Source organism: Amblyomma mixtum, chromosome 2, assembly GCF_055824585.1.
Source record: "Amblyomma mixtum isolate Tamu chromosome 2, ASM5582458v1, whole genome shotgun sequence".
Taxonomy (NCBI): Eukaryota; Metazoa; Arthropoda; class Arachnida; order Ixodida; family Ixodidae; genus Amblyomma; species Amblyomma mixtum.
The window spans coordinates 73,326,523-73,352,754 of record NC_143013.1 but is presented as its reverse complement, the minus strand read 5'-3'; the positions used below and the strand labels follow the sequence as shown (position 1 = coordinate 73,352,754).

General features: G+C 45.0%; 1 protein-coding gene across 2 annotated transcripts in view; it reads right to left on the bottom strand.

The window, feature by feature from the left end:
- The window catches only part of LOC149359734 (glutamate receptor ionotropic, delta-2-like), a 39,932-nt gene that overhangs the window by 4,836 nt on the left and 8,864 nt on the right, over positions 1-26,232 (bottom strand). The window contains exons 1-4 of one of the 2 annotated variants that reach the window (XM_089571860.1): positions 9,897-9,984; positions 6,877-7,038; positions 5,265-5,418; positions 3,150-3,367 (exon numbers count right to left, since the gene is read on the bottom strand). In XM_089571860.1, coding sequence (XP_089427986.1) covers positions 3,150-3,367; positions 5,265-5,418; positions 6,877-7,038; positions 9,897-9,917 — 555 coding nt within the window. In that variant the 5' untranslated portion in view covers positions 9,918-9,984. Of the gene's footprint in view, positions 1-3,149; positions 3,368-5,264; positions 5,419-6,876; positions 7,039-9,896; positions 9,985-26,232 lie in introns of those variants that run through there. The other variant, XM_089571861.1, reaches the window with a different exon arrangement.

Here is a 26,232-nt window from a genome sequence, read left to right as displayed (position 1 = left end):
AAAAAAAAAACGAAAAAAAAAACAACGGCTGAGCATAGTGGCGGTTGCCACCGCCCCGTTTCAAAGGGGGCGCTCCTATCCATCCATCCATACGTCACGGAGGAAAAGCTGCTGAGAAAATCGAGTGTCGCCAAGCAATACCTCGCGCAAAAAGACCGCGCAATATGCGACGCATTCTTGGCTTAACCAAGCTAAGCCTGGACATCTTTGTTTTTTTCTTAAGTGGGCCACATGACAGGTGATGGGTGTTCTTGGATATTTTTCAGTATATTTCAAAACACACTCGCCTCTCCTCTACACAGAAAACATAGATCCCATGCTCGCACTTCGATGACGGACATACATGCGCGCGTGAAGAAACAATCACTCCGTAGTCTCATAACGCCCGCAGTCTGCAGGAAGTTGCCATTTCTACGGCTGAAGTGAAAACGAAACCGCTTTACAGAGAGCCTGAATGTCGTTCAGAGCTTGCTATTCTGTACATGCTGTGTACCACAACGGCCTCACGCAGCTTCAATGGACGGTATGCGAGGCGAAATATTTTGCGCAGAGTCCGAGGAAGTAGCCGTTGCTCTAGCGGTGGCGGAGGGCTATAGAACCGGGCGGTCACTAACAATACTTACGGACTCTCAAACAGCCTGCCGAAATTACATGAATGGCAGGATAGGTCGTCACGCGCTCCGTATACTCCTCGCAGCGAGTGACAGAATTAAAAACCGGGAAGAACAAAACGACAAGATCCGACACAAAATTGTGTGGGTAACGGGGCACACGGGGGTGGCAGGGAACCGAGAGGCCGACAGGATAGCTCGAGGATACATTACTTTCCGAGCTTCCGACGAGACCGCGGAACTCGCGCCAGCACCCAGGGAATACTCGGCCATACTACAAAACTATAGAGGCAGAAGAATGCGATATCCCCCACCGCACAAATCTCTCAGCAGAGAGGAAGCTGTCACTTGGAGACAATTACAAACAGGCTCTTTCCCAAACCTACATATACTAAACAAAATGCACCCTACGATATACACGAACAAATGTCCCTGGTGCGACGAAAAACCTACACTATACCACATCACATGGGCCTGCCAAAACATAGACGTGGTCTCCAAAATGCAAAACCCGAGTGCGGAGCAGTGGGAGACTCTGCTGTCCAGCGACCGCTGCGAAGACCAACAAGGTCTGGTACAGCGAGCTCAACGGGCGGCAGTGGCCAGCGGAGCCCTGGACTGAGGGCAACCGACCACTGATTAGAGGCGGACGACTTCGACAGAGAAGGCTCCTGGGGGTAGAACCAAGACGTCTCTGAAGATGCCCCCAAACCGCAGGAAAAACCATTAGTGTAAATAAAGTTTTCCCTTCCTTCCTTCGCTCTCTTTTGCGTCTAACCATTTTTTTTCCATCGCCTGTTTTGCGCAGTTTAATTATGAGGCTTCGCATTCTTGGCTATGCTGCCCGCGCGACTTTCCTCTTATTTTGACGGGTAAATGCCCATTGACTGCGAAATAGCGTTCCTCATTACCAGCCGCAGTTAAATGAATCCTAGCAAAATGTACTTCGCTTTTAGTCACTTTGACGGCTTATAAAAGCTTCTTTGCTGCAAAACTGAGATATCTCCTATCACGTGCCGCTAACCTATCCGTCCAGACGGACTTTGACGTCTCCTTTCGCATCTCTTTAAACATTTGTGACCATGCAGCTGAAGTAGCCTAACAACCTCAGTTCTTTGTATTCAACGTGCCGCGTAACCTTTTCTTCTTTTCTACACATAGTTGCGCTTACAGGCGCTGCCTGAGTCAATGGAGCATAGATGCGGCCTATATGCATCCTAGAGTCTCATAGTTGAGCCGGTAAAAAAAGCTACGCAAATGGCACCTTGGTGCAAACATTTCAGCCAGCTGAATCTCATCGAGGTAAAAACCGTAGCGCAAAGAGACGAGGACACAGAAAGAACGACAACACACGGCGCTGTGTTATAGCGCCGTGTGTTGTCGTTCTTTCTGTGTCCTCGTCTCTTTGCGCTACGGTTTTTACGTTTCAAATATGCACCAACAAGCCCAAGCATATACCCTTCTCATCGAGGTCTAGTATTTCTCAATTGGCGCTTTATTCCAGAAGCGGCGGGGTAAAATGTGAACTAGTCTCCACTTAAAATTAAATTTAGAGAACCAAATAACACCGAACTCTGGGCCACGTTGTCCTCGACCGCGCTCAGTTAGTTTAACAGGGCTAGGAGATTCCATCTTTTTTAAAATCTTGGTTACTTTAGCTTGCACACCTGGTATATGCGCCCCGCCGCTCCTTGCCCTCGAAGCGCGCCCATTTTCCTGGTTTCGCCGATACCGGTAGTTTGGCGCTTTCTTGAGCGGCGAAGCGAGAGGCTTAGTGCGAGCTCGGCTCTGTTTCCAACAGCATTTCGCGGGTTTTCTGAGGAATGAGCCATCGGTGCGTTCGGCTAGGAGATATTAGTTTCGGGCAGCAACCTAAAAAGTATTAAAAGTAAAGTGCTCAAGGAAACATTTAAGAAAAAAACGTGAAGCAACGCAGACTTGCCGGGAGGTGCCCATATCTCTTTCGCAAATAATCGTGTAAGAAAGGCAAAAAAGGTATTGCGAAATAACAAAATTCACCCATGCCGCTGGCAACATTGCGGAAACTATTATTCGTTCAGCCCTCAACTATTTTTCGCGTGTCTGAGATAACTCTGTTAGAAGACAAAAAAAAATCAAAAACTAGCCGAACGCAACTTCGTTATAACCCCCCGTAACGCCAATAGTACGCCAAGCACACCGCACACGCTGACCTAAGTGCGAGCCCTGCTGAAAATATGTGGCAACACGAAGTTCTTGTGCTGTATGAGTGAACGGAGAAGGAGATGGCTCACACGAAACGTGGAAGCAGCCCTGTCGCACATTGTGATCCCAGTGCAGACAAAAACCAGTAGCGTTCCCGTTCAAAAGAACCCCCATCACTCGCGTCACCAAAATGAAGGGAGGAGGGTGTACACCGGAAGGACGAGTCCACTCTGTCCACTCCGCGTTTTCTCCTATCCCTATTCCCTAGAGCACGCTAGTCGACAATCTCCTAATGTAGCTGCCTCGTGCTTCGCTTTCAGACCACCATCCGGTACCAACAATGCGTGCCGTTACCTCCAAGGATCGGGTGGCAACGGTGTTCTTGAGGGTGTAAACCTTGAGGTGAGGTCTCGCAGCAATGTCCTTCAGCGTGTTGACTCTCTCGAGCTCGTTTTTCACCAAGAGGCAGGCGCGCATCTGCCCTGAGAAGGCGTTCATCAGAACCACGATGGCCAACCACCAGGCGGCGCTCACCATCCGCAGCACTGCCCTCTCAGGGATCTCTGTAGACGCTGCAAGAGCGGTTGGTCTCATTAAGTGTGGCATATTTTCCTCTCGAAGATACACGGCATGTACTGCGCATTCAAGGGGGCATATTTTCAATGAGCGGAGTTGAACGGTGTGTCGTATCGTCGCATCGGGCAGACGCTTCAGCCTGCTGTGGCCTTTCCATGAGGTCGCGTTGATTGTTTACTCATGATGTTTCCGACAGTGGCCTTTCCATGAGGTCACGTTGATTGTTTGCTCATGATGTTTCCGACAACGGCCTTTCCATGAGGTCACGTTGATTGTTTGCTCATGATGTTTTCGACAGTGCTTAATGAGAGATATCTGGGTGAGTTCTTATTGTGTGATGTCGCACATTTAACAGTTCTAAAGAGGGGGACTTGAAACGTGGAAGGAGTAATTAAACGCTGAAGTTTATTGAAGCTAATTGTACGGAGCGCACATGTGCGGTAGCATTGCTTTGATAAGACTGCATTTCATGTACCGCAGCTTTGATTTTGTGAAAGCTTGATGTAGTGTTTTGTTGATCGTGAGGTTGCGCTAAATTTGGCTATGTGACCACGCGTCCCAGCTTAGTTCATAGTCGTATTTCGTAACGAAGTGCAGGATCCTGGCAGATGAATTTTATTTGTGAGGCAGCTCTGAAATATTTTAAGGTATTCTTAGGAATATTGAATGTGACGGTCCAGTCATCCGATGTAGCAAAATCTTTCTTTTAAAGTTTTTCATCGGTTGCTTCTAGAAGTAGAGGCTGCCATAGAAAACCAGTGGCGAAGATTTTAGAAAAAGCACGAGCGTTATTCTAAAAAAAATGCAAACTTGCCGATGGGAGATCTGCGGAGATATCGGTATATCGGTATATATTGGTGTAGCGTATATCTCCTCAAAACTTGTGAAGACATGGACTGTGGTGCTCTGAAATCCAGTGGAAGCTGATTGTGTTACATCTTAGTAGTATTAGTAGTAGTTGTAGTAGTGGTAGTAGTAGTAGACCTTTATTCGGCCATAATTTACTGGCCGAGAATGTCGACCCGCCTGGGCGACCAGAAGTCGCTGTTCTTCCCACGAGCTTTCTCACGAGCTTTCGCCAGAAAAAAACTTTCTGTGGATGCCATAATAAATGCATGTACTACTCATTATTCTATTTGCTCCGGACCTCTACCACCCAATGTCATTTGGTGGCAGTTCATGGGACTGCATGTGGCACACGAAATGACCGAAGTTTTTTTTACTCACGCAGTCCTGTGTTTCTCTGGGCTAATTGATCTTTTCACCTGGGCAGCATGGCCCATGTAAAGTGATCCTATGCGGAACGCACTATAGGTGTTTCACTAAAAAAGGTGATCCTAATTCTTGACCGGAGTTCAAAGGCTTAATCATCTTTCTTCAGTGTTTTAACCCCCCCCCCCCCCCCCCACGTCCCCCACCCCCCAATAAAAAAAGAGCTGTAAGCTGTTACAATAGAAATTAAGCCGAACAGAGCTTGGTCTAAACATTCTTGATTAGTACTCTTTGGCGATCCAGTTGATCCAAATTAAGCGGCGTGAAAAGACAGGGACGAAAGAAGGAACTAAAAGGACGAAACGGGAGCCCACTCCATGTTAACCTTAATTCTCAACAAGCTTGACTTCCTTCTTTTCCACCCCAGCCAGAACGTCATGCACTCTAAAAACTTCGAATTTCATTTCAGGCCAGTTCGCACTCGCCGCCATAAAGGCTCATCAATAGGCACCTTTCTTTTCCCAATTTACATTAACGACCTTGCTTGCCTAGGCTTCACCATTTTGCAGATTGCCGCAATAAACAAGTGGACGCGAAGATCCTTTCGCGCTCGATTTCAGCCCCTTGGAGAGGGCAGTGAACGTAGTGAAATTGACAGCGCACTGCCCCTTTACGGCCCACCTTCGCAAAACATATTCTCGAAGAGCATCCAGAAGTGCTGGCTCCAGGATTCGGTGCCTACTGCTCTGGTTCCACGCATTCGGCGAGATGTCACATCCAGGAAGGCCATGACGATGCTCAGCAGAAACAGGAAAATCAAAATGAGCGCCCACACCTGTGAAATAGGGACGGGGAATACAGGGGTGAGAGATTACAAAAGACGGTCGTTTAATACTTGCATGACAGAGGGCGATGCTGCGAAGAACCAGCGAAAGTCCTCAGCCTGTGCCTGCTAATAAGCTCGACCGTTAAAAGCAGTTTTGTTTCCCAGTTATCGCAGTGCGAGGAAACTAAAGCCTTTATGTGTATCAGAAGAACACTGAAATAACGACAACGACATATTTGGTTTGTGCGCAGCAAAGAGATGACCTGTGATTTACACGAACAGTCTACCTTCTGGATGCGAGCGACAAATGACCGCTGTTCTAGAACCAACGTGTTAACATAAGGGCACAAAGCAACGAAACGACAGGACAAATGCTAAGCATCAGGTTTTACTGGTGAGATCACGCCCATGCGTAAATAAACATAACCCAAGGCCAAACGCACAACGTGTTACTAATGCATGAGTGGATCTGGAACGCTGGGCTTTGTGCATTGCACTTCCTCTGAGGTCAAAGATAATGGCCTAGATTTGATAGTTGCTGCGTCAGTGAGGAATTTTAGCGCTATCACGAATGTTATATCGTGTGTTTCAAATCAAGTTTTTCGTTATATGTGATGTACGTCTAGATTCGGCTTCTTTAAGCAGGTATGATGCCGTATGATCTGAGCCCTTTTATATCCGCGTGTCTGTGAATAAAATCTCCTTGGTCGGACGTGCCTCCCGCCTCATGGCCGCCGACTGCGAAACGCGACAACACTGTGCTAAACTGCCGGTACACACATTCTGTTTATCCGATGCTCGCCAAAATACCCTAATACTCAGTGTGACTTCACTGCCGAACGGTGCTCTTTTAGTCGGCCTGTTTGATAGAGGCATGTATGTTTTCCCTCTAGTTACTTGAATCTTGTAAATCACTTGAGTCCTACGTTTCATGAACAACTTGCAGCAAGTTGTTTATCTTTGAAGATTTATCTTTGAAGCTCTTTAAGATCAAGCTTTGTCACTGCCCTTTAAGCGTGAAAATTTTTTGACATAACGTCAATGAGGGTATTTTTTTAGTGTAATATGCTGTGTTCTGCAATGTGCTACGTCGACTAGTACAGTCGTGTCTTACTGCCAGTATACCGACGGATACCGCAACACGTGTGCTCACTTTCTGCCTTTGTGCACTCGTTTTGCGTTCGTAAGAATGCCGCATATTCCTAGCACCCAGGAATCTAGGTTTCTGCGTTCAAGTTCACAATCAATTGTGTAACTAAAAAATGCTTATACATCGCTCCATTAAACTGCTGGGGCAATTCTTGATGCCCAAGACGTTTCAACTGCTGCCCAATGAATGGTAGAAGAAACTTAATCTCCTTGCATAGCGGATGCTTGAAAGAGTGTTCTGTAGGAGTAGTAGAGGAGTGATCTTAAGAGGCGTTCTAACTTTTCCAGAATCGAAAGAAAGCGCGAAGCACAGCTTACGTTTACATCGAACGTCAGCAAGTAGCCGGCGATATTGGTGTCCCTAGTCCGGTTTCTGCCTGCGAGGATACCAACCGGTACGTTGAGGACTGGTGACGTGGTGTCGGCGAGGGCGTCCCGGTCAACAGTTCTCGCAACGCCTGGCAGCGTCATATCCACAATCTAGAACGGAAGGCAGTGACGGGTGTTTTGTACAGCATGCTGTTGGAATATACTCTGACACACCTCCAACCAAAACTTTAACTTAAAACCAAACGTCTCGAAGCCGGTTTGGCTCCTCATTAAAATAAAAGTTTTGGTTGGAGATGCGTCAGAGTTTATTACAAGTCACCAACCCCAAGCAGGCAAGCAAGTCTCTCAAACTGTTTAGTTTGTAGCATGCTCTTGAATCTGCACGGGACACGCTGTACGCAGATAAGTTAACAGCAACGTGCAAGTCACATCGGTTGCTTGGCTGGGCTTTAGTGAATATAGGACGACAAGTAAAAGAGGGCGAATTTGTTAGCCGGCAGCAAAGGGGAACGGCGGGGTGGGTATGCTTGTCCAGTAATTACTGCTCCCATATGGCGCGAGAAGAAAGGTGCGCGAAAAGCTGCAAGATTCTTCATTTTTTAGTGGGCTTGTGTCTGCAAAAGTATATTCGGTTAACACAAACATTTCCTTCTATGTCCTGGTTGATATTGCTGCAAGCGAAGCGCTTAGAATGGAAATATCCCGTGCAGCCGATGTTATAGAGTCTTTGTAAAAACGTGCATTCCTTGTTCTTTTAAACCAGTGCACAAATAGTGACCTGAACGATGACGCAGGGTTTCATATATGAGGGCTTCCAGCCTGTTTGGCAATTCTGTCATTTGCATAAAGTTCAAATTGAGTCAAATAAAAATGTACCTCTATTGCAGTTGAGAATAAAGGATGATAAGCTTTGTTCTGGATTCCATATTGCAAACAACGAGTACCGGGAGCGGTTGTAGGCAAGAGTAGGTCAAGGATTCTTAAAAATTAATTCTAATTTCGAGGCAAACGTGGAATATTGTGTCGTGCCTATGGGAATATTGAAGGTAATGGTTCATTATTCCGATGAGTACCAAAATCTTTCTTTAGAGGTTTTTAATCGCTCGCAGTGAGTAGTTGAATCGGCCACAAAAAATCACTAGGAAACGTCTTTGACAATAGTTAGAACGTTAGGACCAACCCCCCCCCCCCCCCCCCCCCCCAAGAAAAAAAAAAGAAATGCAAGACTGCCGAAGGGAGATGGCCGGATAATGGGCGGTAATGTTAAGTGATCGGAAGCGGGCAGAGTGGGTGAGGGAACAAACGCGGGTTAATGACATCCTATTCGAAATCAAGAGGAAGAAATGGGCTTGGGCAGGGCATGTAATGCGAGGGCAAGATAACCGCTGGTCCTTAAGGGTAACGGAGTGGATACGAAGAGAAGGCAAGCGTAGCAGGAGGCGGCAGAAAGTTAGGTGGGCGGAGGAGATTGAGAAGTTTGCGGGGATACGGTGGCCGCAGCCTGCAAAGAACAGGGTTAATCGGAGAGACTTGGAAGGGGCCTTTGCCCTTCAGTGAGTGTAGTCAGGCTGGTGATGATGATAGCGGAATCGTACGATATATAAAAAGCTGCGGTCATAAACATCTTCCCTTTGAAAAATGCAATTCTCCAGATATTCTTGGTATGAGAGAGATTGAACTTTATGACACATACCACATGGTGTTTTCTAACTGGTGCAGCACAAGGCTAATGACTATTGAAATCGGCCAATGCAAGCACGTGAGTATCTTACACCGTTTGATTTCTGCCGAAATATCCGAGCACAAAATCAATGACAGACCTCACAGCATGTAAATGCAACAAGCATCTGGTGCTTTATATAAACTGCTCTTGAAATACCGACGTTAATTACACCATAAACAATGCGAAATTGCACGCTTGGCTGCCTACAGCGCAATTTTTCTGATACTCCGTTACATCTTAAACTAACATTGTATCAGTTTCTTGTACGTCGAAAACTGGAATACGCCTCAGCAATTTGCGACCCACATGAACTTACTTTGATCAACACTGAACTCATTGAGAACAGATCTGCTCACTTCATTATCTCTGGTTATTAGCGTGCAGCTAGTATCCCACTCAGCAAAATCTAATCTTAGTCTAACCGACTAACAACTGCGAAAGCCTCTTTTCAAAATGTGCGAACGCCACACCTCTTTTGAAAATGTGCTTGTCTAATCCGTCCCTGGGGGAAACGAGGAAAGAAGAGGGACGTCCCCCCACAGGGACTAATTATGGAAGAGTATTTCAGAAAAGAGACATACGTGGAAATTCCCAGTTTCCCCCCACAGCGTTTTTGTGTCTCCCTCTCAAAATAAAGCACTTTCAATCAATCACTCAATCAATCAATCAATCAATCAGTCAGTCAGTCAGTCAGTCAGTCAGTCAGTCAGTCAGTCAGTCAGTCAGTCAGTCAGTCAGTCAGTCAGTCAGTCAGTCAGTCAGTCAGTCAGTCAGTCAGTCAGTCCGTCCGTCCGTCCGTCCGTCCGTCCGTCCGTCCGTCCGTCCGTCCGTCCGTCCGTCCGTCCGTCCGTCCGTCCGTCCGTCCGCCCGCCCGCCCGCCCGTTTGTCCGTCCGTCCGTCCGTCCGTCCGTCCGTCCCTGAAACACGAATATGCAGCTCAACCTGGATAACTGTCATCTCGTATGCTCGTAAATCCCTCCCATAAAGGTTTTATTCCATGATGTCGAACCAGTGTGGTTTAAAATTCTTTTTTTTTTGGTTTGATATATAACCGCCATCCTGTCTGCAATGCCCACGGGCATTGAGGCTAATGTAATAAAAAATAAACTCGCGATGTTGCGAGGATGACGTTGACGCGAGATTTCTTCGCCACTAAGACGATGTTCGAACAAGTGTGAATGAAGCCTTCCGGTGTCTCTGAGCACACTTTGTAGAGCCAGCCTGACTGTTCAAGGCACTATTACAACGCCTCAAGCCAAGAACGCAGAAAAAAAAGTTCGCTCACATTATTCGCGATGTCAGCCATCAATCCAACTTTCCACGTGCCGTTCGGCCCGGGTGTTCCGAAAGTAAGCGCCGATGGCAGGTGGTAGCTGTAGCTGCAGTAGGAGGCGAGAAACAGGTTTACGCGGCTGTCTCAAAACAGGACCACTCAAACCACCCTCACTGATAATAAGACCCTGTGTCGTCTTAGAAAGGAAAGACCTCAAATAGTGATGGCTCTTTATATCGACGGGAATAAGCTGATCGACGGCATGCATACATGAAGGGCGATAAGAAGACACAGCAGATATTAACATATTCGCTAGCACTGAACAAATACAATAATTTTTTTTCGATCTGATCTGAGTAACGTGTAATGCTGCATAGAGAGGTCGACACCAATACCGAAACGGCCGCTGAAACCTGAGCAATATGTGCAGGTTCGAAAACTTGCAGACAACAGAATGTGCTTACACAGGATATTTATTCGCTCCAAAGTTTAAAGAGAAGAAAAAAATTGAGGTCAGGTATTTAGTACCTTGTTGTTATAGTGTAGACCTTGGAGACTGCTTGAAACTACAGCAAACGTTATCAGTTCAGTTGCTAAGAAAAAATATTTCGACTATCCCTATATCTCAGTTCAGTGGTGTAATAATGGATTTCCGAAACTAAGTGAAATTAGCGATATCAATGCGAAGTTATAAATTCGAAGAAACATGTTTCTGGTCTGAGCTGTAGACATTATTTGCTCTTTTCGAGTGCCTAAAAGCAAAAGTGAATGCACGAAGAGCGTCGCTAACGCATGTTTCTCCGCCGGTCAGGTACGTTACATTTTTATTGACACTGGCGGTTTGATTTCTTCTTCTGCGGTGATCGCAAATGGTGTGCCCGAGTCAGCAGTATAACGCTTTTTTTGTGTGTGGGACACGGTGAAATTAGATTCGCATTGAGCTAAGTGGTTGCTGACCCGTCAGCGAAGCGGCCGCTACTGCTCATCGGTAGAACAAAGACAAGCGTGCCTAATTAATTCTTGTGAGCGTTTTGTGCGAGCTTTAAGAAAGGATAATAGAGCGTTATAGCATAGCACGATCCGCTTCCGCGAGGCGCTACTGCGCGCGCGCAGTACGGCCTGAGAACGCCAGATGGCACCACGTGGTTGCTAGCTGCCGCGTCGGGACCAGTCAGCGCGTACGTACCGGTGCGCGCAGTACTCCCTGAGATCGCCAGATAACACCACGTGCTCGTTAGCTCGTCGGGACCAATCGGCGAGTACGTAGTGCAACCCATGGAGGAAGGAAAAAAAGAGGAGAGGCCGTCACATGACATTTTGTGAAGCCGGAAACAAGCTGGGCGCCATCTTGTCCGGGCTGACGTCACGCCGCCGCGCCGATTGCGCGCGCGTTTCAAAGCCAACGAAGGAGCGTGCTACCGCATGGGCACAGGCCTCCGCAGGTTTGCATGTATGGGGTAGAAGTTTTGACAAATGCCATTTGTTTGCAGTTGATGACTTGTTGTAGAGCAGAAGCTTTTGTGTTGTTGTATATGATGCGAAAATATTGTAAATAGCCACGTTTTTCCGTATGAGTTGTTTTTGTGAGAAAATCAATGCTTTTTATGAATGGAGTTCTTCGGATCCTGTGTGCATTCGTATCTTTATGTAGATATTACAGTGAAGAAAACTAACCCTTCGCCTTCATTAAAGAAGAAAAATCTCTATGGTATTGTTTAAGCGCAGGGTATTTTTCTTTTTACCGGCGGCGTATAAAACTCCCCGAAAAATATTTCTGCGTACGCCACTGGTAGTGGCTGTATTGCGAAAATAACAAAAATTTACTCATCTGCTTTGGCTCACGTGTCTACCTTGAGTTTAGACTAACCTAAGGGCGCGTGTGATCAATGAATACATTAAGTCGGGATCGAATTAATCGCAGGTATAACCAAGATGCCGGTAGAAACTACAGCGAGTGCATAAAGGTATACACAAAAATAGTCGCATATAAAATCAACGGTAAATTTCACATTCGACTGAACGAGCCCTTGCATTCTTTACTGAGTATTTCATGCAATAGTCACCGGTAGCTCAGGTTTTTTGAGTCATTTCTGGAAAAATATTTTATCAAATTTTAAAAGAGCTTTGGGAAACGTTCTAAAATTAAGAGATTTCACATACCGAATGCCTGAAAGCCCTTTTTTTTTCTTTTTTTTAATGCTGTCTGTCTTGGATCTCACAGCGTGTTTCATGAAGCTTCCGAACAAACTGTCCTAGCTTAATGCAGTGTAAAGTGCTGCCTTTAAACTTAAGCCTCCTGAAATGTTTTAGTATATTGCTACCATGGAGGCCTTTCATGTCCAGCTTGCTGGCACGAGGCTTATATTTGAATGGTACTCTGCAACAGTTTCTATTTGAGAGCATAATGATTTTTGAGTGGACAGCTGTCAAATGTGCTCATGAGGTTGTAAAAAAAATCCTTCTTTGCTAGAATGAGTTTAGAGGTTCATGCATGAGATCTCTGAGCAAGGTTATTGATATTGGGTTGTTTGCATGCTATGCTCGCTTAAAAGTGTTCCATATACTGGCCACACTTTAATTGCGCTCTCTGGTGGATAGCACAAACCTCTCAGTTTTATGCTGAATGAGTGTGCACTTGTCTGCTTTCGGCTGAGTCGTGAACAATGCTGCCATGCATGGTCACACCCCACCTTAGTGTTCAACCTGCCTTTTAATGCAGCTCTTGTTGCTGAATGTTGCAATCTGCTTCCATTGCATATGTTTGGGAAGCTGGCTGTGCCAACAGTGCCTTGTGCTGCAGAACTAAGGGTAAGAAAAATTCTGCAGTACTTTGTTGTTGGTCTTAAATACTATACTTATCTTCATAGCATGTTTTCGTGCGGCTGGTGATGCAAGGAATGCTTTCTCGTATACAGCAGTGAGGATGGGCAAGTATACTAAAAAGTTTGAGTTCTTGACCCTGAACGCAAAATGTAATATCATAACGTGTTGTAATGGTGGCCGTGCCTGCAATGACTTTTGATTCACAACTCCAAGCGCCACTCACACAGGTGAGAGAAACGGAGAGGGCCAAAGTGCATATAGTAGACGGCAGGGGAGGATTTATCTGAAATTTTACACAGGATAACCATCGTGAACATCTTTTTCTCAATGAAAAAAGTCCATGAAATACATGTTTAAATTGTGACTGCCCCCCTCCATAACTCCACCCTTTGTAGCATGGCAACATAGCATGGTTCACATATCCACAGATCTAGTATTGTGAATAATATATATTACCGTAGCTTTTCAGACTTCTAGAAGTTTAGGAGTATCCAGTGGCTGCAGTATAAGTTTCACGGTGTTGTGCATCATTTCAATGCTGTGTTTCATGTTGAATGTGCAGAGCTGCAGCTGTACGCACCACTTTTTGCTACTAGTTTAAATACTAGCGTGTAATGTCACTGCATAGTAGCACACTTTACTTGCGACTGACAATATATAAAATGAAAGTCGATCTACTGTAGGTAAGAATGCATCCAATTATTTTTCTTCAACATAACCACAGGCATCAATGAAATTCAGCGCACATGTGGATCCTCATTTCACTAAGTACTTTTTACCCAAAATAACACTATCGCAGGACATGAGCATAATAATCACGTGCGAAAAGGCCTCCTAATTCAGTTAGAGCATCGCCTTTTCCGCACTTCTTGACCATGACATCAGATAGAAAAGCAATTGCAAACCTGTAACAGGAAACCGGTCTAAACATAGCGCGCGACCAGAAACACAGACTTGGCCACGATATGAACGAATACACTTGAGCCCGGCACGTCCCAGAAGCTAGAGCTCGCCAGAGGCTTCAAACGTTACACACTTGAAACGGGCGTGTAACGAAGTTGCTGCAGTATACTAAGAGCAAAGCGAGCGCAGCTGCTTCCTTTAAAATATCGCCCTCCGCCCATGTCATGGCCCCCGCGGCTCACAAAATCGCAATCCCTAAAAATGAAAATGACAGTTAAACTAACACCAGTGACGATCACTGGAGCGTTGCAAGAACAATAGCAACGAGGTTTCACTGCCGATGGAAACGGGAGCGCGAATGGCACACGCACACTGCACGCACAGGACGCGAAACGTCCGCACAATACGCCGACGACCTCTCTAGCGCACGGCGTATCGAATCACTGGTGAACGAACAGCGCGAGTGCTCCTCAGTGTGCAGCGGTGGTCTCCCGACAGCTCCGAGCAATGACGCAGTAGACGAAATGCCCGTGCGATCGTCGCCGAGCACGTTGAAGTCAATGCACGCAACAACGAGAGTTTTGCAGCCAATTCCACCTTAGATATGAGTGAACGGCGTCAACGTCAGCCCGTGAGCACGATCAAAAACAAATTCGAGCAGTTGAGAAAAGTACGCCTACGCCTCACCGCAATTGCTACGCCGCGGCCGTCTGCTACCGCTCGGTTTGCAAGCAGCAACTACGACGCCGTTGCTAAGCTGCCCGGACAAAATGGCCTCCCGATCGTTGAAAAGCCACGTGATTTCCTCCACACTTTTCTCCCAGGGCGTCGTGTGGAAAGGGCCTCTCCTCTTTTTTTCCTTCCTCCATGGTGCAACCCAATTTTTATATAACCTCTTTGAACCCCGCGGAAGCGGTTCGACGTAGCGTATCGCGCATTGTGCTATGATATAACTCTCTAATGTCGCCGATCGAGTAGGTCGCCTGGGGACAACCGCACACGAGGGCGACAACAGGGCGAGTGGAGAAAGCTATGTTAGAGATGCTCTTCGTTCGTTTTTTTCGTTTCTCATTCCCTGTACTGGAGGAAAAAATATGCCTACATGGTCCTGTGTATGTTAGCGTTTTCTCACATTTATCTGCTCATAGCGATCGTGTCAGCGAAGGTTTCCATTTCTGCAAAATGTTATGCCGTTAATTACAATATTTCTCGTAATTATGCGATCAATTTTTAAGTGTACTGTGTTTTGGAGTGGGCCGCAAGGCCGAGAATGTCACAGAGGATGTGAGAAGTGCTGCTGCATAACTACAACTCCATAAAACAAAATAGTGTAATAAACGCACCAGTATATTCACTTAATCATTAACACTTGTTTTCACTATGCATAGACGCATTATTACATGTTGTTCCTGTGCGCATAGGCTTCTATATGCCTATAAAAGGGATCCAATACCCTCCACGTACGGCCAACGAACACATAAATTAGCCGCGTATAGCCAAACTTTACCGGCTGGCAGAGCCTCAGAGACTACTAAGGGTGAGAGAAATTTTTGGTCGAAGCCCCGATAAAATCTCTACTCTATATAATCTCTAATCTCTAAAAGATTAGATGTAATCACTGATCTCTATACGATGAAGGCTACAAGTTCGAGACGACGGCTTCTTTACGTGTGGTGTTCTTTCTCGCTTGCAGGCCAACCATGCAGATTTGTACCCTGTAGAGCGCGCTCTTAAGCTCGCCCTTTGCCGTCAGTATTTTTAGAGGTGGTGGATAGGTATCTATGAAGTTCAAGGTGACGTAATTTTCACGTCCGATGGTAAAGGTATTGCGTCACGTCTTCCGGGCTTACAATTAGAGTAATGATAGGCTAAGGGAGCACAGGACTTGGTTAAGGACAGGCACCGGTACTAACCTTCTCTTAAACAGTAGTAGTAAATGCAGCAATGGATGTTGTCAGGCATAACTGCATAACACAACCATCTTGAAAAAATGTAAAGACGCGATCGGCCGATAGCTGATTGAACCTTATCACATTACAAAAAGTGGGTCCGGCTGCATCACTTCAGTTTCACTCATCCTATAAAAGTATGAGAGCACCTTTCTTGATAGAAGTGGAAGGTTGCAGCACGTGGCAACAAAACAATCCGTCACCTGTAGCCTATATTCTGGGAGCTTCTTTGTAATAAAGTATTGTTGAAAGTGCAGCGCTGTACTGCGCATCCTCTTTCTATGTCATCCTTTCGAGCTTCAAGATCCTGAGAAGAAATATGAACCAACAAGCCCGGCTTGAAGACTTTCTGCAAGGGTGCTGAGTTTATTTTTTAGCTTGTCTTTTTAACTTTTTATCTTTATAATAATTGATTTTTTTATTTTGTCTTGGTAAGTGTTCCTCAGTTTTTTGCGTTTAAAAACTGTCACTGGCTGTCAACCACGGCCACTTTACTTACGAACAGTTCAGGTTATTTCTTACGGACGATAGCAAGATGTCAGTGATACCAGACACTTGGATCGTTTTGTTTACGACTTTGATGTCGCAAGCAACAGGTATCTGAAAAGAAAAAAAAGGATAAAGGTGTAGGTAATCACAGTGGTAATAACCTTGATATTTCAGCAAAGTGATGGGGAATGACGGTGAAAAAAGTTGAACAAACGGCTTTACAGCTTCGCGCCCTTCCAACGGACCTTTTCTACCCGTTGCCATCGAAGAATGGAATTCATTACCCGAGTGCATTGTCATCGAACGAGATCCGTGTAAGTTCCGCATATTGCTGCTGTCGCACTTAAAAACCTGATGTTGATTATTCTTTTTGTGTTTAACTACCGTTTCATAAATGTTTGGCCACTCTCTATGATGGGTTCATGTACATTTTTTTTCTTTATATCCTGCCAGTACATGTATATAGCACTGATTGGGACCTGGTGTATTTTTGTTATGTAATGCCTCCCCCTTATGTAATGCCCCACCACCCAGGGGCCTTTAAGGGTCAATAAATGATGATGATGATGATGACCTGCTTATTTATTATGAACAAAATATTTATTTGCGATATATAGGTGGGGAATTAAACTATTGATAAAAGAGTCCTGCATAAATAAAGAGGAGCATTCTTGCAACTTTAAGCTCATCGAAACACCCCAATAGCCCGAATAAGAATCCTCGTTCTTATTAACACTGATTACGGTGAACATCATCAACAAATGCATTTATGTTGACGCCCCGCTTTTCTTTTCTTTCGCCAGTTCTTCAGCACGTGTCACTCGCCGTACCAACCCGCTTAACATTGTGCCGTTTATGCCATTTTTAGACTGCTTCAAACATTCATTTTTTCCTTCGACAGTCGAACTATGGAATGATCTGGATGTCACATTACGTCAGATGTCTGCTCTACGCAAGAATTGCCTAATTATGTATTTTCTTATCAATACCACACTATCGTTTATGTAAAATCTCTGTTTCACACTTGTAATTATGCACTTTCCTACTGTTTTATCTGTATGTTCCATCCTCTGTACCACTCCTGCAATGTCCCAATTCTTGGGATAGCAGTATTTGCAAATAAAAAAAAATCCCGTTCTGTAAGCGCTCGTTAAATATGGGAAATATAAAAAATTGAGGCATTTTTAAGGCTTCCTGCTACATGGACACCTCTATTTCCCAGCACAAGTGTGCGGAGCTTCAGGCTGCTCTCCCTGGTCGGCCTCCTGTGAAGGAAATTTTAAAATAGCGCGGTAAAAACGCACAAGTTGTTTCTCTAAAAGTTGGGCAAACGTAACTTTAACTGCTGCAAAACGATACGACTTCGTATTGGGTTCATCGGCACGTTAGCTTCAGCAGATACTCTAAGCGTTTCTGTGGATGTACACAGGACTCCAGATGTTCGGTGTACATTCAGAGATAACTCCAGAGATAAGTCGCTGAGTACGCGCTCGTCACTAATTCTCAACAGTCTCTTGGCGGCAATACTTGTGCTCCATGTAGCAAAAACCGATGTCGAGTGGAAATGAAGAGGGTAGCTGATTGGGCAAGTTGGCTGTTCATTATGAAGTGTGCAGCACACGGAATTACAGACAGCAGGAGAAATGAAATTGACGGACGGGCGTTACTGTATTCACGGCCAAGAATTCAGGGGAAAAGCATTTTTGAGCGGGCAACCATGTATGAGGGCAGTTTTTACATATAAGATCTCACTACAACAATCAATATATCCGCAAATATCGCGTTGACAGTCTTGATTTTTTTTCTATTAACATTTTTGCTGTCGTCAAAAGCGTTTCTCATTGGTTTTCTATGGCAGTCCTAAATGTTCGACCCAATCGATGGAAACACTTTAAGAGAAACACTTTGGTACATATCAGAAGGATGGACCATTATCCTCAATTTCCTATAACAATATCATAGTTTTCCAATTCTCAAAAGTTTTCTCCTAGAAAGTTCGACATGTATGACGTCATCAGGTATAGAGCTGCAGTTCTTGGTGTGCTACTTTGAACTTGATGGCCTCACCGAATTTCAGGGCAGCGTTCTCGCCCATGCGGCGCAGTACCCAGATTACAATATTATGCGGATCGTTAAACGGAACCTAACGGTCATGTTTATGGATTTCACAGATTGCCACAAAAGCGGGGACCGCTGTAATCTATAGATGGCATTCACGATTTGAAATAAGTGAAGGAAACACTTAAGCTCGGTCTTAAGGGTATGAGGAGATAGCTTTAGTTGGTTAATGCCCATCTACGTGAAATTGATCGCTCCCTCTTTTACATTGATGGATCTCTGACAGACTTCATACCATTCCTGGTGCATGGATGTAGCGATGCACCACTGCCCCGGCAGGTGGTTGTTAGCAGACTGGTCACTGTGGTAATTATATTAATTATTGGTCGCCAGAGTTTGCTCAGCAAGAGCCACCTGGATCAGAAAAGCTCTACCGATGGCTGTAGCTACCATTGCAGGGTTGTGGCACATCGCTTAACCGCCGCACGCACCACTGCGCCAAGATTGGCATGAGGACACCCAGCCGTCGATGAATGCAAAGCCGAGAATTACCAATTTCGCATATATGGGCATTAATCCACCAACGTTATCGCGTCATACGCTCAGGCAGAAGTGTCACCTCCAGCTTTTTTCTTGTTTGTTTTATGCAACACATTTTCTTGAATAATCGAAGAGTTAATTAAACCGAGCTTGTTGATTTAGTGTTAGAGTCGTTTTCTGACAGCTTGAAACAAAGAAGGTGTTGCGGTGGGGTAAAGCGAGACCTCAGCGGAGTTTATATTGTAATCTTTGTTTTGCCAATCCGAAGACTGCTAAAAGTTTTACTCGTGTAATTTAGGCACAGGAGGACTTGTATTAACCGCTAGCAACATTAAAATACATAAATTAAAAAGCACGTGTCCACCAGTCGGCAAGTAGTTACATGATGCGTGCACAAAATGAAGACTGAACTTGCACGGCTTATGAAGATAGCACTGGAAAGGAGTATTCGCAACTCCTCTGTAAAAAAGTATTGGCATAATGTTTTTTGCGCTTATTCATTATTTTTCCAATCTGTATGTAAACAACTGGAGTATGTCCATAATTATGCGGAAGGAAATATTTTCGCTACTTGACGGGCAGCATATGAAGCACTATTCTCTCAGACGATGAAGTTGTCAGGTTGATCGCCTCTGACGAAACAGCGTGGTGTGTTTTCAAAAACCAACCTTATGGCTTGTTAAAATACCAAAAGATTATTATTTTCGGCAAACTACATTTCCCTCTCCCAGAAATCATCCTGAGAAGTATGTTTCATAAATTGCGAGAAAGAAGCAAATTAGTGTGAAAAAGAATAGGTTTTATTACTTAATAGCAAGTGTGCCTTAACGTTCCTATGGAAAGATGTCCATTCTCGATTCCTACCGAAGTTTAACAGAAAAGAGCTCAGTTGTTTCCTGTGCCAGTGCCGCAGACATGTGGTTGCCTACATTGGAAGTGTCTTCGAGATTCGGTACTTAGCACCAATATGTATTAAATTTTTTCCTGTGCCTCAGAAGCTGACGTCTACTCTACGAAACAATGCGCTGTTCTTGCACTCACAAATATTTTGTTGGTTTTGTGTTTATTTTTTTTTTGTATTCCTTATTTAGAGCACCCGAGGACGGTTAAGTACAGAAGTTCAGCCTGAAGTTTGAATTTATTTGTTTATTTATTTATTTATTACATACTACCAGTCCTTTCCAGGACTAAGGTAGGAGTGGAAACATTACATTGTATAGTGACAGAAATACCAAGACAACTGGTACAAACAAACAAACAAACAAACAAACAAACAAACCCGTAACAAAATATGCTTACTAAGTACTACACAAAAGGTCATAAAGCAGAGACGAAAACTCATCACGAGATTCCACAGACACCACGTCATCAGGTAGCAGATTCCAGTCATGTGCGGTCAGCGGAAAGAAGGAATATAGTTTAAGAGCGTACGTCGTTGGGCTAGTCGGTCAATCATGGTGAATACAAGGGGGTACTGCGCACAAAAAGACAAGGACAAGAAGATAACACAACAAGCGCAGATTCGCGATTGTAGCTGCGACCTGTCGCACAAGGTTTTTAGGTTTCTGTCTGAAGAGAGGCTTGGTGCCTTCGGAAAAACAGTCGCGAGTCTGCGCTTGTTGTGTTATCTTCTTGTGCTTGTCTTTTTGTGCGCAGTACCCCCCTTGTATTCACCACGAAAGAAGGAATATTTAGAGCAATATTTAGCAGCACGGAATTCTTCGACATATCGAGTGTGTTTATTACGGGTTATGCGAGATGTGCACTCCTTTATATAACATTAATGCTTATCAATCCCAACAGTTTCATTCATAATATTATAAAAGAGAGACAGTCGTTTATGTTTTCGTCGAACAGAAAGGAGCGGTAAGTTGGCTTCACGGTACAAAGGTGATACTGAATCTTTCCTCCGAAAGCGGTAGAATATGAAACGTAATGCGCGCCTCTGAACATGCTCCAGTTCCTGCACTAACATTTTGCTTTTCGGGTCCCACACCTCGCATGCGTACTCTAGCAAAGGAGTAAGCATAGGATAATGCTTCAGCCCTCAAAATATCTACATTACAGTTCACAATATCGAGTTCTGATATAAGAAATATCCCGCTGTTAAATTTTCACCATATTGCGCCAAATAATGGTGTTTTCTTTCTCGCTTACCGGGAGGATGCCTACTCGTAGATGACAAGCCATTGTGGTTGCTGTCGTAGCTGCTAGCGTTTTCTCACCGATGAACTGGTCTACACCGCTTATACGCGCACCTCACAGCCGCACGCTGCTTATATAGGAAACAAGGTTAAAATATGCTGTATGACATCGTTCATTTCTCTTCTTCAACAAACGCGAAGAAGCTTTGCTTCCGGATATAAAGAACAGTGCGGGAAACATAGAGCGAGGAAGTTGTTTGTTGACACAAAGGAGAACATGCGGCACTGCGTTTTCCTTTAATGTGAATAATGATTTGTGAGGTAGGCATCATGAAGGAGCGAATGTAAATGCCGTTTCATATATACCACTTACTGGTCAAGTGAAGGCAAGAACGCAAAAGACAAAACGACAACACAGGCTGTGTGGTCGTGTCATGTCTTCGTCTTTTTGGTTGTTTTGTTCACTTGACTTCGGGGACCAACTATCCCACCGAAAAGCCCCATTAGACCACTGACAGGGTTTTTTGGGAAGCTTTCCATACAGCTTAATGAATAGAATCATTGTATCAACATTTTCTGAGCAATGTGATCAATCGAGCCTAGAGCGTTGTTGACCCAATTCCGTCCTGCATGTGTAAAAGTGATAAATAATGATGCTCCCGAGCTACTTCTTTTGTCCCAAACCGAAGGCTTGCCAACGTGTGCGTAGGTGCTTGGATTACAGATATATATCTGCATAGGTTTCAGAGTTTTGGCAGTCAAATACATTGATCGCTGTATAGAAATCATAGCGACGCTCTACGATGCCTTCAGTTTTTAGGCATAAGAAAGTGGTGAATAAACGGAGGAATCAGGGCACGTGTACTTCCTCATATAGATAATAGTAAGCTGGGAAGAACGGCGCATAGATCACAAGGGAGCATAGTATAGGAGGTATTCGTGTATGGGTCTTGATGTGTAAGGGCATCTGCTTTCCTCTGTTGAATTCGTTATATCTGCATGCGTTTTATCATTTTATTTTTGAGAGTAAGGAGTGAAGCTTAATGTCTTTATAACTCTTTTGAGTTTGGTTTGGCAGGCGTACCAAAAAAAGAAGCACATGATTGTTTTTTACACGTGTAGATAATTAACTTCTTGATCGATAAAGAGCTAGCAAATTCGACCCGCCGTCTGTGTTGTGGGAGCTACAACGATTTTGTTTGAGCCTGGGGCCGTAATCTGTGAAGACCCACTATCAATCTTCCATTTCATTGTCGCGATGTAAGTATGAGGGCAGTATCAGACGAAAGCCGCTAGCGGCCAATCACAGAAATCATAAGGCAGCGGGTCACCGCAACGACGATGGCTTCCGCCACTCGCCACACTCACCGGCTAATCATTGGCCGCCAATGGTGCGGTCCGGCGGACAATGAGCCAATCGTCCTGTCGCTTCCCACTGACCCTTGAAAGTCGTTGCTATGTAACAAAATAACCACGACCAATGCGAGAGGAACAAATATATCTGAAATTGGCAAAGAATAATGGCTTCATATTGAACTCGGCCCTGGAACAGTCACACTTGTATGCAGATGCATATCGCTGCGCAAGCACTTGCACACCCTGCCGATTCTTCGGCAAACGCTTTGCGGCAAATATTCAGTATAAGCAAACTATTGTTTAGACTTCTCAGCTGTGGTACGAGAGAAAGAACTGCACTGTAGGAGCAGTCATATTAATTTCCTCTGAGACATGTCGTGTGAGATGCTATATACATGCAAATAACGGAAGCCTGCCAGTGCTTCGTTACAAGCGTAATTTATTTTAACGCTTCCCGCCCTGCTGTATGGCCCCATTTGCTCCGCAAGGTGAATAAACAATGTTTGATGCTATCTTTGATATTGACAAAAATGCTTCGCGTGTCTGCTCAAATGAGCAAACTGAAGATGTCTTGCAACGTAGCTGAGTCTTGTTTCAGTTATTAAGCGGCTTGCTACTATGCGATGCAGACGCAAGTTCAGTGCAGCCGACACACCCTCCTAGTTGCATGCAGTGGAAAGGTATCATGGGATCCAAAGTTTGCAATCATTGTACTGACTTGAATGTACCGACTTATATCATTGAAATTAATCCATCGTGGGCTTTCAATAAGCAGGCCTTTTCCTCCCGTTACTAGCTTTTCTGTTTCCTGTGAAAAGTACTCAAGAACGATTAAGTACGAATGATTGACCCTAGTTCACAGAGGGCACAGAGAAGAAACAGAACTTCACAATCTCTGATTTAGAGTTCAAGATATCGAGTTTAGAGTTGAGAAATCTTACGCGGAGAAGGTTTTATTCTACAGTGCAAAACATGACGCCTTATTTTTGTTTGCCGAAAAGAAATCCACTCTTGAGGAAAAGCCATTGTGGTTGTTGTCACTGTTGATTTGGTTAAGGCTTCTCAGCCAGGAACGGCTCTACTACGCTAAGATCAGCACCCTACATTTCCGCGCTGCGTACGTAGAATATGAAATCTCACTGTGCTATGCGAGAGGACTCATTTTCCTTCTTCAACTAATGCGGGCCAGCTTCGTTGGTTCACGTAAGGAAGAAAGTATTGCGTTGCGTTTTTGTTTATAGTGGAGAATACTGTGCCCGGTAGGTATCGTGAAGTAGTGACAATAAAGGACGCTTCTAGCAAAGTACAGTAGGATGTTTTCAGAAGTTTTTCAACGCATTTAATGAATGGAACAATTTCGCCAACATAATCAAAGGGACATGATTAGCTCCTCCTTGAATGGAGTAGCCCCATTCTGTCCTGGTTTTATCAGTGGGGTAAGTAATGCCTCGTCTCATTAAAGTTTTAAGCATGAAATGCTTTTATCTCCCGTTGTCGGCAGTGTGGTGACGTCACGCCAAGACCGAGAGCCAACATCCGGGCACTGAATTCCACTCATCCGGGCACTGAAACGAGAGCATCCGGGCACCGTACGAGATTTAACGAGACTCTCTAAGAGAGAGGGCCGCTTAGAGCAAGAGGGGAACTCCAGGACGAGAAGGGCTTTCGGCAAAAAAACTGCTTCCGCGCCGTCCACGAGGATGGCGCTGCGGTCCCACACCCACGCATGTAAAAGACCGGCCGCTGGGATTTCAGCTCATGACGTTTGCCCCTTTGGCAGGCAGATGTATACACGCTCGCGTAGTATACGAACGCACTGCATATACATTCTCGTCAGGCCTGCGTCTCGTCGTGTCTGCGTACGCTTCTGCATCGTCCTGCATTTCAATGCCGCCACCGTCACAGCTGCTTAAGCCGAGCAATGGAGCCTGATGAAAGGAGAGGTAGGAAGCGTCTTACGGAAAGCGATCGCTTTGCGAGTGATACGCCACAGCAGAAGACTGCTCGCCGCTGCCCACAACGACATGATTATGCGGCCGCTCCCGAAAGCGACAAGGCCGCCACGGTTCGCGGCTGCCTACCTATTGCAGGCGATCGCTTCGACTCAACAAGAAGAGTGTGGCGTGGTGTGGTGAACACTACACCCATTTCAAGATTTTGACTAGTACCATCTACAACCAATGTGTTATGCCCGTAAACATTTCATGCTTACTCTACTCTCGGTTACGGGAGAGGCAGATTTTTTGGTCAACAGCGAGAGTTAGCCTAAGTTATGGAAGAAACACGAAGAGTTAGGAAGAGGTTGCCTGGGAAATAATTTTTGGCAATGAAATGCAGTGAGTGCAATATTGAAAGCCGTGGCGATGGGGTATGGCATTTTTGATGTTGATATAGCCAGCGCTGCTACATAAGTGTTGGCGGTATAACAGAGTCGATTTTGTTCACTTACTTAGACATACGAAAAACACAGTCACCTAATGCACAAAGTTACCTTGTCAGAGTAGCTTGCCTGCTTCATGAGCTCTCAGGCTTTACATGCAATGCCGTAAGGTATAACGAAGCTAGGAAACATGTTAAGCTCAATTCATTGTGAAAGAGGGCCAATTATATAATATTAGTACCCTTAAAGGAACAGAGTTGGCGCAGGATTTGTGATGAATAAAATTATAGCCGGCTGCTTCGATGACGTCACGATTAACGAGAGGCTGGTACGATTCCAGATGACATTGATTAAAGGTTGAAATTTCAAGGTAGTGCAGTTGCATTCACTGATATGTAGTAATGGCGGCGAGGCCGTCAGAAGCATCTAAGAATGTGTCGAGTCGACGATGAATGAAGTAACAACTAATCACTCCCCACTGATGGGTGAAGCCGATGGGAAGGCGAGGAAGAAGCAGATCCGAGAGCAGGCCGTAGGAAACGATGGCGTTCCCTGAATAGGAGGTGGGTAGAAAAAGTTTTTCACTCAATTTTATAATGAACACATTCCTCTTCATCCAATGCTACTCTTGGGGGATAATACAATTGTTGAGATAACTTTTGTTTTTAGCTTTTTAACAGAAGCTGGTAGTCTTGATAAACTATAAATTTTAATCGATTGCCTCGCTTGTTTTTGAAACTCCTCAGCCACTTTCTCATACCTGAAAAGACGGCTGAGATCCCTATTTCATCGGCTGGGAACCTCGAGATCCTTGGCCAGCCAAGGATGGCTGCTGAGGTTACCTGACCTCCTTTAATGCTTTTACCAAAAGGCACTTCTAAATGTTTATCTTTTATTTTTACTAGGTAGCAGGAAATAACATTTTAGGCCATTACACCACGTTGATTTTTTATATAACATCTCATATACAACAATTTTCCATACCCTGAGCTTGACGCATAATAGCCTCAGCCGCTTATGCGCCATTGAACCCAACACAACACAACACAACACAAAATCTTGCTCTATCGCTATCGATCGGACCCTTCCTGTCTCAACTGCCCCTGTATCTATGCGGACCTGGCCAATTGCATCTCCTATTGCCCTGCTGCTCAGCAGTCGGGTTCCTACCCCCACCTTCTTTATCCATCACCACCTGGCTCGACTGGCTTGGCTCTGAAGGGGAGGAAGAACAGCGACTTTTGGTCGCCCAGGCGGTCGACATGCTGGGCCTGTAAATTATGGCCGAATAAAAGTCTTCTACTACTGCTACTAGAAACAAAATGAAGAAAGAGGTTGCGTAGTGGAGGGCTCTGGAATAATTTCAACCACCTGGGGATCTTTAACGTGCACTGACATCGCACAGCCACGGCACAGCCCACGGGTGCCTTTCGCTTTTCGCCTCCATCGAAACGCAGCCGTCGCAGTTGGGTTCGAACCCGGGGACCCCGGCTCAGTAGACGAGCGCTTTAACCACTGAGCCACCGCGGCGAGTATACACATCAGACACTAGCTACATTTCTGCAAACCAACCTCCTATGAGAAAAATGTTTTTCGCTGACACACTGGAACGAATTATCACAGCTTTCCTTTGAACCGAACGACTTCCTGAAAGAAGTGGAATGTTTTTTTTTCTGTCGATCACAGACGCTTTGAGTTGAGTTGTG